Source organism: Thunnus thynnus, chromosome 12, assembly GCF_963924715.1.
Source record: "Thunnus thynnus chromosome 12, fThuThy2.1, whole genome shotgun sequence".
Lineage (NCBI taxonomy): Eukaryota > Metazoa > Chordata > Actinopteri > Scombriformes > Scombridae > Thunnus > Thunnus thynnus.
The window spans coordinates 14368821-14383081 of record NC_089528.1 but is presented as its reverse complement, the minus strand read 5'-3'; the positions used below and the strand labels follow the sequence as shown (position 1 = coordinate 14383081).

The following is a 14261-nucleotide window of genomic DNA, read 5'->3' as shown; positions in this document are numbered from 1 at the left end:
TAAGGAGGACAGAGGTCATGCAGACTGGGCCACAGACATGCACACGCCTGCAGTTATCTGTATGCTCATCTGACCGTCTCTCTCTCCCTCTCTCTTTCTCTCTCTTTCTCCCTCCCTCTCTCTCTCTCTCTCTCTCTCCCTCCCTCCCTCTCTCATGGAGGGGTTTTTCGGGTGACGGCTCCTTTAAGAAAACGGAACTGAGCCTCTGCTTTTGACGCGCTGAGGATGTGGGCAGGAAACGCCATGCAAGAGAGGAGAAGCGATCACGCTTCCCAGCACCGTTGCACAATACAGTGCAATCAAAATGTGCTTTAATGTGCGACGTTGAATGTCCAGGAGCAGTCATTCTCCTCGGATCTGCAATCCGCGGCCGTCTGACAGCGGGCTTGGAGGCTTTTTGCCGGCGTGGGGTTTGACTGCGATCCGAGCGAGAGCGCAGCCTTCCCAGCCAGCTCGGGTTTGAAAACATCGGGGCTGGTCAGCGGGTGGGAGAGAGGAGGCTTCGTCGCGGAAAAAGGAGGTGTCTGCTTTTTTTTTTTTAACCCCCAGCCATGAGGGAGTACAAAGTGGTTGTTTTGGGATCGGGCGGAGTCGGCAAATCTGCGTTGACGGTCCAGTTCGTGACGGGCTCCTTCATCGAGAAGTACGACCCTACGATAGAGGATTTCTACAGGAAGGAGATCGAGGTGGACTCGTCCCCGTCGGTGCTGGAGATCCTGGACACGGCGGGGACCGAGCAGTTCGCCTCCATGCGAGACCTGTACATCAAGAACGGGCAGGGCTTCATCCTGGTCTACAGCCTGGTCAACCAGCAGAGCTTCCAGGACATCAAGCCCATGAGAGACCAGATCATCCGGGTGAAGAGATACGAGAGGGTGCCCATGATCCTGGTGGGGAACAAGGTGGACCTGGAGGGGGAGAGAGAGGTGTCTTCCGGGGAAGGCAAGGCGCTGGCCCAGGACTGGAACTGCCCCTTTATGGAAACTTCAGCCAAAAATAAAGGATCAGTCGACGAACTGTTCGCAGAAATAGTCAGACAGATGAACTACTCAACTGTCCCCAGTGGTGGAGACCAGTGCTGTTCATGTGTCCTGCTCTAAAAAAAAAAAATCACAAAAACAGTCATGCATCTGGGCAGAGCTTCTGACTTGTCCCTGCAGGCTTTTTTTTCCTTTGCAAAAGTATTCTCTCTCTCTTTCTCCTCACACTGTTGTCTTACTGTTGCACACAAACAAAAATCAACGACGACAACAATCGATTATGTATAATAGTCTGGAAAAGTGTTTACATGACAAAGTACTTGAATGTTTTGGGATTTTTTTATAGCTTTGTATATGACACTTCTCTGGAAATGTGCCTCAATGGGAATGTCTTATTGTAAAACCTAAGAGACACGTGTTTTCTTGTTTATTTCTCTTTTTTGCTCATGGAAAAGTGTAATGGTTTTATTTGTTGAGTTGTACTGTTACATCTTCTGGGCTTGGTGTTAGTGGTGGTGCTGGTTTTGGGGGTTGTTTATGTCTAATCCCCAGGCAGAGTTGGGATTGGACACTTTTAGGATCTTGTTTTTTGGCTGATATGAAAGAGCAGGAGGTCTGAAAAAGTCTCTTGTGAACTTGTCAGTCACCACTCAAGCCTTGCACAGGTTACTCCAATCCCGATTCCCGTGATTTATTTCTCCAAGAGGCGTAAACCCCACCTGCTAAGATACTGTGTTTGAAGCTGTCAACTGGTGGAGTTGCCTATGTATTTTTGTTTTTTTCCCCTCTCCGGTGTGGTGAAAGTGGATTTATAATGGAACTTGCACTTAGCTGACGGTGTCCCTCCTCAGTGTGCACAAACGAGGACCTTAGTGCATTGCTGTCGCTGCATGGGGGAACGCCATGACCCCATGTCAAGTGCCTTCCTAAGAAAACTCCTGTGACTGTGCCAACTGATGAGCCCTACTTCCTCTGCAGTGCGTTTTGATGGCAATCAGAACTTTTTAAGCAGTTTTCAGTATACATTCTAGTTTAATTTGGTGTTAGAGTGAAAAAGAGCCTCTACCTATTTTACTGTCAGGAAGCTCAGCTTGTAAACTGACATGCTCTTGCTGTCGGGGTCGGAATCAAGCCGTTTCTCGAGGTACTATAGTCCACCAAGAACAACAGAATAACTTTAACATTCGCTGAATGGCAAGCCATGTCTGTCTGTATTATCTAGTTTGTTATTTTTCTTTTTCTAAAAATGTGACATTTTTTTGACTTACCGTAATTGTAATTCTCCCTTTGGACAAAATCTTCTGCCATCCACCTGTCCGTTTGAAAGACTTGTAATACAAAACACATTTTATGTAACGCTGTGTGCTGTGCTTGTCTCTCTGAAAACATATTTTCCTTCAGGGGTGCTTTGAAATGGATCATTACCACTGTAAACACTTCAAGCGCTGAAACAATTAGCTGAGTAGTCAATTAGTGGATCAGCAGAAAAAGTAATTGAGAACAAAATGGGATAATATTTTCATCATTTAAGTCAGTTTATGACACAAAAACTTCAAACATTCTCTGGTTTCAGCTTCTCAAATGTGAGGAGTTGCTACTTTTCCCTGTTTTAGGTCATCATAAATGGGATATCTTTGGGTTTTGGATTTGCCTGGGTCCAGACCTTTGAATCCACCCACTCCACTGAGTTGACTGATTCTAGAAATGGAGTGTAATGAGTTGACAATCCTGTCTTGACAAGTTTTGGACTGCTGTTTGGATAAAACAAGATGGGCCCTGGGCACTTATGTGATAGATATTTTTCAGTATTACACAGACTAAGTGATTAAATCAATTATTTAAGAAAATGACAGCCCTAAAGAGTTTGTTCTTTCACTCCGCCAGGCTCTAACTTTTCTTAAAAGTCAGATATCATGTGGCCCTAGATGCCACACTTGACATTAGTTTATTAAAATTAAAAGTAATTACAGGCATTTGATGTTAACTGTTCATCATATGAGGATGAATAACCTTCAGTTGTTATCGAGCAGCACCTAGTTTGTATTATTAGGTAAGCGATCGTGGCCTGGGTGAATAAAATAACATCTCAGTCCAGTTGTTTGGGTAGTGGGTAGGGTTTCCAGTAAGTGTGTTTAGCTGGGGAGAGCTGTTTCCCTCTTCCCGCCGCATGTTTTCTAGGCCGTGGAGTGGAGGACAGAGAGGGCTTTTTGTGTCTGCAGCCAAGTTCAATCAGCCATACATACTGTAGACTGGCATTTGGTAAGCCGTTCCTCACGCTGGCCAATGAGCCTGCTGCCTCAAGTGTCCCTCTAACCACAGAGATTCAAGGTCAGATTACCAAATCCAATCTCAGGACACGCTCACGCCATTCAGCTTCTAAGTAGAGAAAGGGTCGCTTCACTGACTCTAGCAACGACTACTTTGTTTTCACAATGACTACCTGCAGTAGTTGCAACTGTCAGTGCATAGTAATCGAGGCTAAAATTCCAAAACACTTTGCACTGATTCATAGGACATAGCTCTGTGTCACTGGAGATTCCTCAAATTAAGAAATAGTTATTGGCAACTTCATTATTGCTCAATTTTTCTTCTGTATTGTATTAAACTCCCAGTTGCCGACATCTTCATTTTTCTTGTTGAAGCTAGATTTCTTCAGCTCCAGAAGAGATTGACCTGTGAAAAATGTAAGAAAATCTAAAAACAATCACAGTAAAAAAAATTTAATTGTAGGTAAATGCATTTATTAATGCGGATTAAATAGATTTAACTAGTGGTTCCCAAACTTTTAACTTGTGACCACTTGTGACCCATTTCAGATGTCTATGAGTTGTAAGCAGTTCCACCAAAGAGTAATTTTCTCAGATGGTTTCATTTAAATAATCATTCTCTACCCAAAGAGGCAAAATTTGTCATTATTTCCCAAAAAAAAGGTAGAGTAAAGAGCAAAATTAATGAATAAATGCAAATATGTGTAGCAGAACTTATTTTTTTCTTCCATCACACCCCATCAATCATATCACAACTCCTCAGATTTACCTCGTGACCCTTTGGAGGGGCCCAACCCCTAACTGGACTAAACTACTTTGCTTTAGCATTCATGTGTCAGTATTAACAATGTAATAATGTAATTTATAATACTAATACTTGATACTTTTAGTACATTTTGCTGATAATACTTCTGTACTTTGAATTATTTTGAATGCAGGATGTAGAATGGAGCACAATTTTCAGCTTATTGCAAAACGAAAAGAACCTCCATTATTCATCTTGAATTTCACAAGCTGCCTGGCAGAGTGCAATCAATGTAATACATGGCGTGTAATGGAAAATTACATTTAGCTTATATGTTTCCATTCAGCTTATCTACCGCAACATTTAACCTACTTAGTCTAAATTAGCTTTTTCATTACATGCAAATCTATCAACCACAGCTCACTGGTACGTTGGGCTTATTTAGTGTAAGTAGGAAAGGAAGGGTGGATGATAGGGCACTTCCTGTGTTGCGGTAACTTCAGCTCAGATCTGTGATGTGTTGAAACAGACATTTAGTTCCTCTTAACCATGTAGAAATAAATGGTTTACATTGTCACAGCCTGTCTTCCCTCGGGTGTCCATGACACAGGACACGACCCCAGTCTTGTAATGCTCCCAGAGGTATGTCCTTATTATTCTTTTAAACATGAGGCGAAGCTTACACACTTTCAAAAATAATATCAAAGTAAGAATGATGCATTTGATAGAAAACGAAGGAGAGGGGGAATGGTGGGAAAGGGACGAATAGATTTCATTTGTATGGCTGCCGTGCATGCAATGGCTCCATGTGATTAGATTTGAGCAAAGATCATATGACACTAACTTAGTGGCCACAGCTGGCTATCTGTGAGCTCTTTGGATATACAGCCTGAGAAAGAAATGATAATGTTCAAACAGATCATATTTTTGTTCAAATCACTGCCACACCCCAACCAGTGCAGACACCTCTTCTCAAACCACCTTTATAAACTTCTCTGTTGATACTTCAAGGAGCTTTTATGACTGTATTATTGTTAAACCACCAAACCACATGAGCTCAAACAGTGTGACAGCTGACAAACACTCAGTCTAACCCCATCCGTGAGAATGGAATAACTATGTGAGAAAATGTAGAAGTAAGAAAGTGTTTTCTATTCTTATGACTATTTGTAAAGCCTGATTAGGATTTTGCATCTGTAACTGCAGAGGAGAAAGGATGCAGCCCTGTATGGCCAAAAGTTCACAGAAGTTTGAGTTTAGATGGTGTCCTGCTAATATTTTAAAAGACATCATTGTATTTTCATGGTAAGCATACAATGACAACACAACCACTTCTCTTGTCCTGGAGACTGAAAATAGGATGCAGCTCACCTGGCTCCCAAGTCCCAAGGTGACAAAATCTGCCCCAAAACACCTCTAAAGCTCACTAATGAACTCTTTATATGTTGTTTTTATATATATATATATATATATATAATTGATACAAAAACCAATGTGTAAAAGTGACAGTGGTTGTGGTTTTACAGGGGGTTAATGTGCGTCACTTCCTGAGATCTTGTTGTCATTGCAAGGTTGCCAGGCAACCAGTGGAGACCTCAGAGAGAAAGCGAGTAAATGTGTCTCTATATTTCTATTTGTACTATTGCTTTAAATATGGAGCTAGAGCTTAGCATTAAGACTGGAAGCAGCCAGCCTGGGTCTCTAAAATCAACCAACTATGTCCAAAGTTCAGTAATTAAAACATAGTATCTAATGTGTTCAATAATTTTTGGATCTTCATTTTACGATGAGTTACGGGTTGTAACTTTTACTTGTACATCTGTTTTTTAACTTTGTAGAGAGCCAAGGGACAAAAGACGGTAGAAACATTTCATGCAAGGCAACCTTCAGTACCAACAAATAATTTGAACGTCTGCGTTTTTAAAGAATTTAAAACATTTTCAGTGTATTAAAATAAACCAACTTATTCTTGCTAAAATGTATGGAAGTTAAGAACGGGCAGTATCACAATGAGATCATTTATTCAAATTATAAATAATTATCTGTCAAAAAAGTCATAAAAAATGAAGTTGTCTGATGCAAAAAAGTGAGCAAATTTAATATGCTCAATGTTTGCATGAATACAGGCACTAAATGGCACAAACAACACAGAAAGGCCTCCTTTACCTTTTTCTGAGTATTTTCACTGACCTGCATGGGAAGCCTTTTTCTCCTGTTTCTCATCAATAATCATCTGTGCCATTAACAGAAATTATTTCATTATTTCATTTTTGTGCTTGAAAACGTACCATTACTGACAAAATTTAAATTAAAACTCCATCAACAAGTAATTTTCAGTGTATTCCCAAGCACAACTCTACTATTGCCACTGAAAGTAAACTGAACTTTTTTCATTTACATGACTTGAAAATGACAAATGATGTTTTGCATTTGAATTCCAATTATATCATAGTTTGCTGAAAAAGGCGGGGTCTGTCCTGGGAGCCAGCCTGGACCCAGTGGGTATGGTGGCTGAGAGGAGAGTACTGGCTAAACTGTTGGCCATTATGGATAACACCACTCACCCACTTCACGACACTTTGGCCAAACAGAGGAGCACATTCAAAGACTTATCCTACCTCGGTGTACCACAAAGTGGCACACCACTGCCATCACACTGTATAACTCTTCCCTGGACGAATTGGATAACCTCGCCCACCCCCCCATATGCACAGACACTGTCACTCACCCACCCACCAACGCAGTCAGTCAGACATGCACCACAACTTGGATATTTGCACTGCCAACCAGCTCTTAAGAGTATTTTATTGCTAATGTCTATTTTTAATCTTATTTATGCTTATAATTATTTTTACTCTAATTTTTATTTTTGTTGTGTTGCTTGATCTATGTTATTGCCCTTGCTTCTGTGACTAAGAAATTTACCCCCGGGATTTATTAAAGTACCTGCCTGGTTTGAGCTCATATCAAATAAAAATGAAATGGAAATAATAAGCTGTGAGTCAGCTTGAGTCTATGATGGGATTGTTGTTGTATGACTGTTGATCAGATGATCCAATTGAATTTAATTTTCACAACAGAAGTAATCTCAGGGCCCTTTTCACATAGAGCAGGCCAAGACTGTACTCTTACAGACTTATAGTTACTTCAGTACTAAAATCAAAGGCAAATGCAATGTTAATGAATACATATTTTTCATTTTACACAATAATGATGTGGATTCCTTTTAAACCTGCAAAATTAACTCAAATTATTGATTGCATTGATTTTAGTCTCCATTTTTATAGTCACACCAACAACAACAATATAAATATACTGAGACATATGACTGAAGATTGTTCTCCTTACACTCTAACCTCTGTGCTTTATTGTAACACCAACACCACTGTCAACAACATAATAGTAAACTGAGCCCTTTGACTGAAAATTATTCTCTTTACTAACTAACCCGTTTTCCCTTTTTGGGCCATGCTTATCTGAACTTCATTTCACTTACAGACGGAATAACAAATGGCCAATGAAGGGGGAGTGGTTATTTCCATTATCAAAAATCAAGGTGTTTGTCCGGAGTCTCATGTACATTCATCATGATTCATCTTCTGGCCACCATGAATGTGTGTAACAACCTTCACAGCAATCCACCCAACAGTGATTGAGGTATTTTAGTCTGTGCTAAAGTAGTGGACTGACCGACAGACCAGCATTGCCATCCCTCTATCCACGCTGCTAGTGTGACTAAAAATTAATTTCATGAGGTGTTGAGTCACTTGAACTCTACTGAAGGCATAGATACCATTCTACCAAAAGATATTCTCTAATTTAGATAGTTTGATGATGGTGGTGAAGAGCACTGGTCCAAAATATCCTGTAGGTGTTTAAATCTGGTGCCTGGTGCCCTGCATGGAAGCATCTGCATTTGTTTTGTTTCTCCACTTATTTATTTAGGGTTTTTCCCTTCATTTGTCTTCTATCTGTGAGTAGTTCATTCATTTTTTTTTCTAAGCTCTGCAATCACATCACCTTTCAAACATACATCAGTACTTCAGTCTGTCGCCAATTGAAGCTGTTTCCTTAAATTCAGTACAAAACTAGTCCTGCAACAGATGTTTTGCTTCATGGTTGTTATTTTTTTCAGAAAGTAAGTAAGTAACATAGTGTATTACATTTTTGGTGCAAAATACAACAATATATATATTTTGAAAATATATTGTGCCCTCTGTATTTTTATCATCAATGTCATTTCATTAAGGTGACACACAGATTGATATAAAATTCTACTATGACTATTGACACTGAAAGTGAACTGGACTTCATATTTTCATTTACAAAAAAAAATGAAATGGAAATAATAAGCTGTGAGTCAGCTTGAGTCTATGACGGGATTGTTGTTGACTATTGATCAGATGACGAAAACACATTTCTGTTTACCAAACAATAGTTACTTTATAGTTACTTCAGTACTAAAATCACTTTATAGAGGCAAATGCAATGTTAATGAGTACATATTTTTCATTTTACACAATAATGATGTGGATTCCTTTTAAACCTGCAAAATTAACACAAACTCTTGATTGCATCAATTTTAGTTTCCATTTGTATTGTAACACCAATAACAACAATATAAATATACTGAGTCATATGACTGAATATTGTTCTCCTTACTAACTAACCTGTCTCCCCTTTTTGGGCCATGTTTATCTGAACTTCATTTCACTTACAGAGGGAATAACAAATGGCCAATGAACGTGGAGTGGTTATTTCCATTATCAAAAATCCAGGTGTTTGTCCGGAGTCTCATGTACACCTGGTCTCCAACTTCAAGCTGTAGAGTCATGCCGTTGGTTGCTGTTTCGTGGCGGTTTCCAGCTGCATGGTTGTACACAGTGACCATCTGCACCCCATTCTTCATGAGTCTCAGCCCCATTGGTTTAGAGGAAATATTATGGCCAGAGAAGCTGAAGTAGTAGAATCCTTTGACTGGAGCAGTGAAAATACCTGTGGATGATCAACAACAGACAGAGTTACATTTCATCCCAATTTAAATACAGTATCTCTTATGCTTTCCATCTTATTCATAGGCAAAGGCAGTATTTATTTACCAAATTAACCCATATACAGTATGTATGAACACACGTCATTATACGATAAGTTAACCTGTTGCAGGGTTGTATGAGCCTGTGTTTGCGTAGACATTCTTGTAGGTCAGAGTAATCTCAGTGTTGAAAGGTCCAATATTTCCAACATTGCCAATAGATGCTCCAAATGCCACCCGTTTACCTTGAGAAGTTGTATGAAAATGAAGGGTTACTATAAAGTTTCTTTTGTTTAAACACAACTAAACCTGAACTAATTTGAACTTGAACACACCGAAAATAACAAAATAACAATAACAATTTATAATTCAGTGATGTTCTTACCTTGAACTTCTCCTCTCAGATCTTCTAACTGTTCCTCAGTGCTTTTCAATTTGGCCTCCAGTTCTCTTAAAATGACCCAAAAGTTTTTCTTGTACCCTGTTATGTCATCAGCAGCACAGAAACATTCTGGCTCGCTGCTGGGAATCTCTGTGGTATTTTCCTCTCCTGCTCTGTGATCCACCAGCTGGACCTCGGCCACAGACAGGTAGCAGAAGGATAAAGTCAGGGCAGCCACTGTGATCTTCATTTTTCAATCACTTTGGTTCATCTCGATCAGCTCGTGTCACTATGCTTTATATACCACACAAAGCAGGAAATACCTTTGCATTTACCAGAAAATGAAAGGCTGTTTTCTTCTTCTCTGATAGACCAAAGGCAACTGATTACATATCATTTAAGGGTTCAAACATGTTTTGTCCTTCCTCTTTACTTTATCTTTTTCAAACATGTACTTACTGTAAGCATTTACTCTTTTACCACTTTATGATAGTGATTTATGGCAGGTTTAAGATCATATAAAACAAAAAAACAAGTGATAAAGCAATAACACAAGATAAGAGGGTACAAAAAAGGTAAGGTACATGAGATAAAAACATATTTACTACAAACCAAGATTAAACAGTGTTAGATGTCAATCCTTGAGTAAAGGCATTTGCATGTGATTGGCCATAGTAGCGTTCCACTTACAGCATCTGACTTTTTTAGTGTTGTTGCCTTGCTGTTAACGTCATGGTGGTGCTAGAGGAAAACTGATCACTAAAGTCATTAGGATTCATCCTCTGGCCACCATGAATGTGTGTAACAACTTTCACAGCAATCCACCCAACAGTGATTGAGGTATTTTAGTCTGTGCTAAAGTAGTGGACTGACCGACAGACCAGCATTGCCATCCCTCTATCCATGCTGCTAGTGTGACTAAAAATTAATTTCATGAGGTGTTGAGTCACTTGAACTCTACTGAAGGCATAGACACCATTCTACCAAAAGATATTCTCTAATTTAGATAGTTTGATGATGGTGGTGAAGAGCACTGGTCCAAAATATCCTGTAGGTGTTTAAATCTGGTGCCTGGTGCCCTGCATGGAAGCATCTGCATTTGTTTTGTTTCTCCACTTATTTATTTAGGGTTTTTCCCCTTCATTTGTCTTCTATCTGTGAGTAGTTCATTCATTTTTTTTCTAAGCTCTGCAATCACATCACCTTTCAAACATACATCAGTACTTCAGTCTGTCGCCAATTGAAGCTGTTTCCTTAAATTCAGTACAAAACTAGTCCTGCAACAGATGTTTTGCTTGATAGCTGTTGTTTTTTTTCAGAAAGTATGTAAGTAACATACTGTATTACATTTTTTGGTGCAAAATACAACAAAATGTATATATTTTGAAAATATATTGTGCCCTCTGTATTTGTATTATCCACGTCATTTAATTAAGGTGATAAAACAGATTGATGTGAAACTCTGCTATGACTATTGATACTGAAAGAAAACTGGACTTCATATTTTCATTTACAAAAAAAAAATGAAATGGAAATAATAAGCTGTGAGTCAGCTTGAGTCTATGATGGGATTGTTGTTGACTATTGATCAGATGATGAAAACAAACTTCTGTTTACCAAACAAAAAGCAAAAGTCATATTAACTTCAGTAATAAAATCACTTTATAGAGGCAAATGCAATGTTAATGAGTACATATTTTTCATTTTACACAATAATGATGTGGATTCCTCTTAAACCTGCAAAATTAACTCAAACTATTGATTGCATCAATTTTAGTTTCCATTTGTATTGTAACACCAATAAGAACAATATAAATATACTGAGTCATATGACTGAATATTGTTCTCCTTATTAACTAACCTGTCTCCCCTTTTTGGGCCATGTTTATCTGAACTTCATTTCACTTACAGAGGGAATAACAAATGGCCAATGAAGGTGGAGTGGTTATTTCCATTATCAAAAATCCAGGTGTTTGCCCGGAGTCTCATGTACACCTGGTCTCCAACTTCAAGCTGTAGAGTCATGCTGTTGGTTGCTGTTTCGTGGCGGTTTCCAGCTACATGGTTGTACACAGTGACCATCTGCACCCCATTCCTCATGAGTCTCAGCCCCATTGGTTTAGAGGAAATATGATGGCCAGAGAAGCTGAAGTAGTAGAATCCTTTGACTGGAGCAGTGAAAATACCTGTGGATGATCAACAACAGACAGAGTTACATTTCATCCCAATTTAAATACAGTATCTCTCATGCTTTCCATCTTATTCATAGGCAAAGGCAGTATTTATTTACCAAATTAACCCATATACAGTATGTATGAACACATGTCATTATACAATAAGTTAACCTGTTGCAGGGTTGTATGAGCCTGTGTTTGCGTAGACATTCTTGTGGGTCAGAGTAATCTCAGTGTTGAAAGGTCCAATATTTCCAACATTGCCAATAGATGCTCCAAATGCCACCCGTTTACCTTGAGAAGTTATATGAAAATGAAGGGTTACTATAAAGTTTCTTTTGTTTAAACACAACTAAACCTGAATCAACTTGAACACAATGAAAACTGCATATGAATGGATGAAATTAAAATAGAATGACAGTGTATATATATATATATATATATATATATATATATATATATATATATATATATATATATATATATATATATATATATATATATCAGTGATGTTCTTACCTTGAACTTCTCCTCTCAGATCTTCTAACTGTTTCTCAGTGCTTTCCAGTTTGGCCTCCAATTCTCTGACCCAGAAGTTTTCCTAATACCCTGTTATGTCACCAGCAGCACAAGGACAATCTGGCTCACTGCTGGGAATTTCTGTGGTATTTTCTCTTCTGCTCTGTGATCCACTAGCTGGACCTCGGCCACAGACAGGTAGTAGAGGGATAAAGTCAGCGCAGCCACTGAGATCTTCATTTTTCAGTCACTTTGGTTCGTCTCGATTGGCTCACATCACTATGCTTTATATACCACACAAAGCAGGAAATACCTTTGCATTTACTAGAAAATGAAAGGATGTTTTCTTCTTCTCTTCTTCTTTCTGCAGAAACAATGTATTATCATTTAAGTTTTCAAACATATTTTTTCCTTCCTTATCTTTCTTAAACATGTACTTAAGCATTTACTCTTTTACCATTTCATTGTAGTGATTCATGGCAGGTTTAAGATAATATGAAACAAAAAACAAGTGATAAAGCAAAAACACAAGATAGAAAACTAGGGTACAAAAAAGGTAAGGTACATGAGATAAAACATATTTACTACAAACCAAAAGTAAACAGTGTTAGATGCCAACCACTGAGAGGAAGTAAAGGCATTTGCATGTGATTGGCCGCAGTGGCATTCCACTTTGAGTGTCTGATTTTTCTAGCAGCGTTGCCTTGCTGCCTGCAGGAGTCAGATTGTGTACAAGTGTGGATGAGTCACTCTGTTCTTGGAGGAAACAGTGATAAAAAAGACCTCACATATCCAGGGACTGAAATAAACTAAATGCTCTGCATCTGCCTCTCACTCTGCACACTGAGTGGGAGGACACAGCAGACACACTGAGGTGCTCTCAGCTCTCCCATATTCATCCAATATCTTATCTCCATTTTCAGCCTATATGCTTGTACGTTTAGGCCTGTGAATAAGTGATAAGTGTGAGTGTGTGAGTGTGTGAGTGTGTGTGTGAGTGTGTGTGTGTGTGTGTGTGTGTGTGTGTGTGTGTGTGTGTGTGTATTTACATGCATGCACCTCCATCTTCAGGATTGTTTCTGAATGGCTCTGTGTTCCTTTACGACTGAGAAAGTTATAAAATGTTCAAATGTACCTTGATAAGATTTCATATGTGCATGCAAAACTTCATGTGTTTGAATCTGGTTGCTGTATCTTCTCTGTCCACTAGAGGACAGGCAGGTGAAACTGAGAAAGAAAAACAACATATGGAGTCCTTGTGTGAAATACAAATGCTGTTTATACCAATATATTATCATTTTAGGATTTTTTAAGTTGCAAATCTAAGATAATGGCCAGAATACCACAATAAATTATGTCTACCACTTTCTCAAACTCAGTGTATGTATGTATGAAAGTAAGATGATGCTCTTCATCAAATCGTGGTACTTCTTTCAGACTTTCTTGTTGTCAACAAATCTCATGTGCAGAATCAAATGAACAATTAATTGTTCTCACAAGTATTGTGTGTGTATTACACTGTACACTGTAAATGTTACTTATAGATAGTTAGTACAGTTATATATTATAGTTATAGTTCATAGAAGCTGTGTTCCTTGCTTTAGGACTGTTTGCCAGGTCCTGAGGTCAGCTGCTGCTGCTTCTCTTGGGATGTGGGTCCTTGTGGGACCTCTGCATGGTGTGTCAGGGTTGGTTGTTGCTTGAATGTGTGTGTGTGTGTTATAAGCGGATGTAAATCAAGCTGTTTTCCAGAGAAAATTTGTGAGTGTACAGTATATATTTGCAACCATATGCTTTTCCGTGAAAGCATGACCATATTGTTAAGACATGTGTGTATGTGTGTGCGTGCGTGTGTGTGTGTGTGTGTATGTGTGTGTGTGTGTGTGTGTGTGTGTGTGTGTGTGTGTGTGTGTGTGTGTGTTTGTGCGTGTGTGTGTGACTTATCCAACTTTCGGGACACATTACAAACTAAACTTTGTCCAATTGTGGACAAATTGGGAAAAAGAGGCCAGTGGTTAAGGTTAGGGTAAGGGTTAGAGTTAGGCAAATAGTGGTTATGGTCATGGTTAGGGTTAGTCTTCAGGAATTGAATGTAAGTCTATGTAATGTCCCCAAAAGTGACCATGATCTGTGTGTGTGTGTATGTGTGTGTGCAATGGAAA

General features: G+C 38.9%; 2 protein-coding genes and 1 long non-coding RNA gene across 3 annotated transcripts; 1 reads left to right on the top strand and 2 right to left on the bottom strand.

Moving 5' to 3' along the window:
• The first annotated feature begins 200 nt into the window (after positions 1–200).
• Positions 201–2336, top strand: LOC137194132 (ras-related protein Rap-2b-like). The gene has a single exon (XM_067605705.1). It carries the CDS (start codon positions 552–554, stop codon positions 1098–1100), a length of 549 nt encoding a protein of 182 aa, XP_067461806.1. The 5' UTR covers positions 201–551; the 3' UTR covers positions 1101–2336.
• Positions 2337–7169: 4833 nt separating this feature from the next.
• Positions 7170–9772, bottom strand: LOC137194131 (complement C1q-like protein 2). Its single transcript, XM_067605704.1, has 3 exons — positions 9410–9772; positions 9147–9269; positions 7170–8987 (listed from the first exon to the last, which is right to left on the bottom strand). Exons 1-3 carry the CDS (start codon positions 9654–9656, stop codon positions 8707–8709), a joined length of 651 nt encoding a protein of 216 aa, XP_067461805.1. The 5' UTR covers positions 9657–9772; the 3' UTR covers positions 7170–8706.
• A 513-nt stretch (positions 9773–10285) lies between these two features.
• LOC137193417 (uncharacterized) lies at positions 10286–12349 on the bottom strand. The gene is made up of 3 exons (XR_010930818.1): positions 12100–12349; positions 11752–11874; positions 10286–11592 (listed from the first exon to the last, which is right to left on the bottom strand). It is a non-coding gene; the product is annotated as an uncharacterized lncRNA (long non-coding RNA).
• Between the last annotated feature and the right edge of the window lie 1912 nt (positions 12350–14261).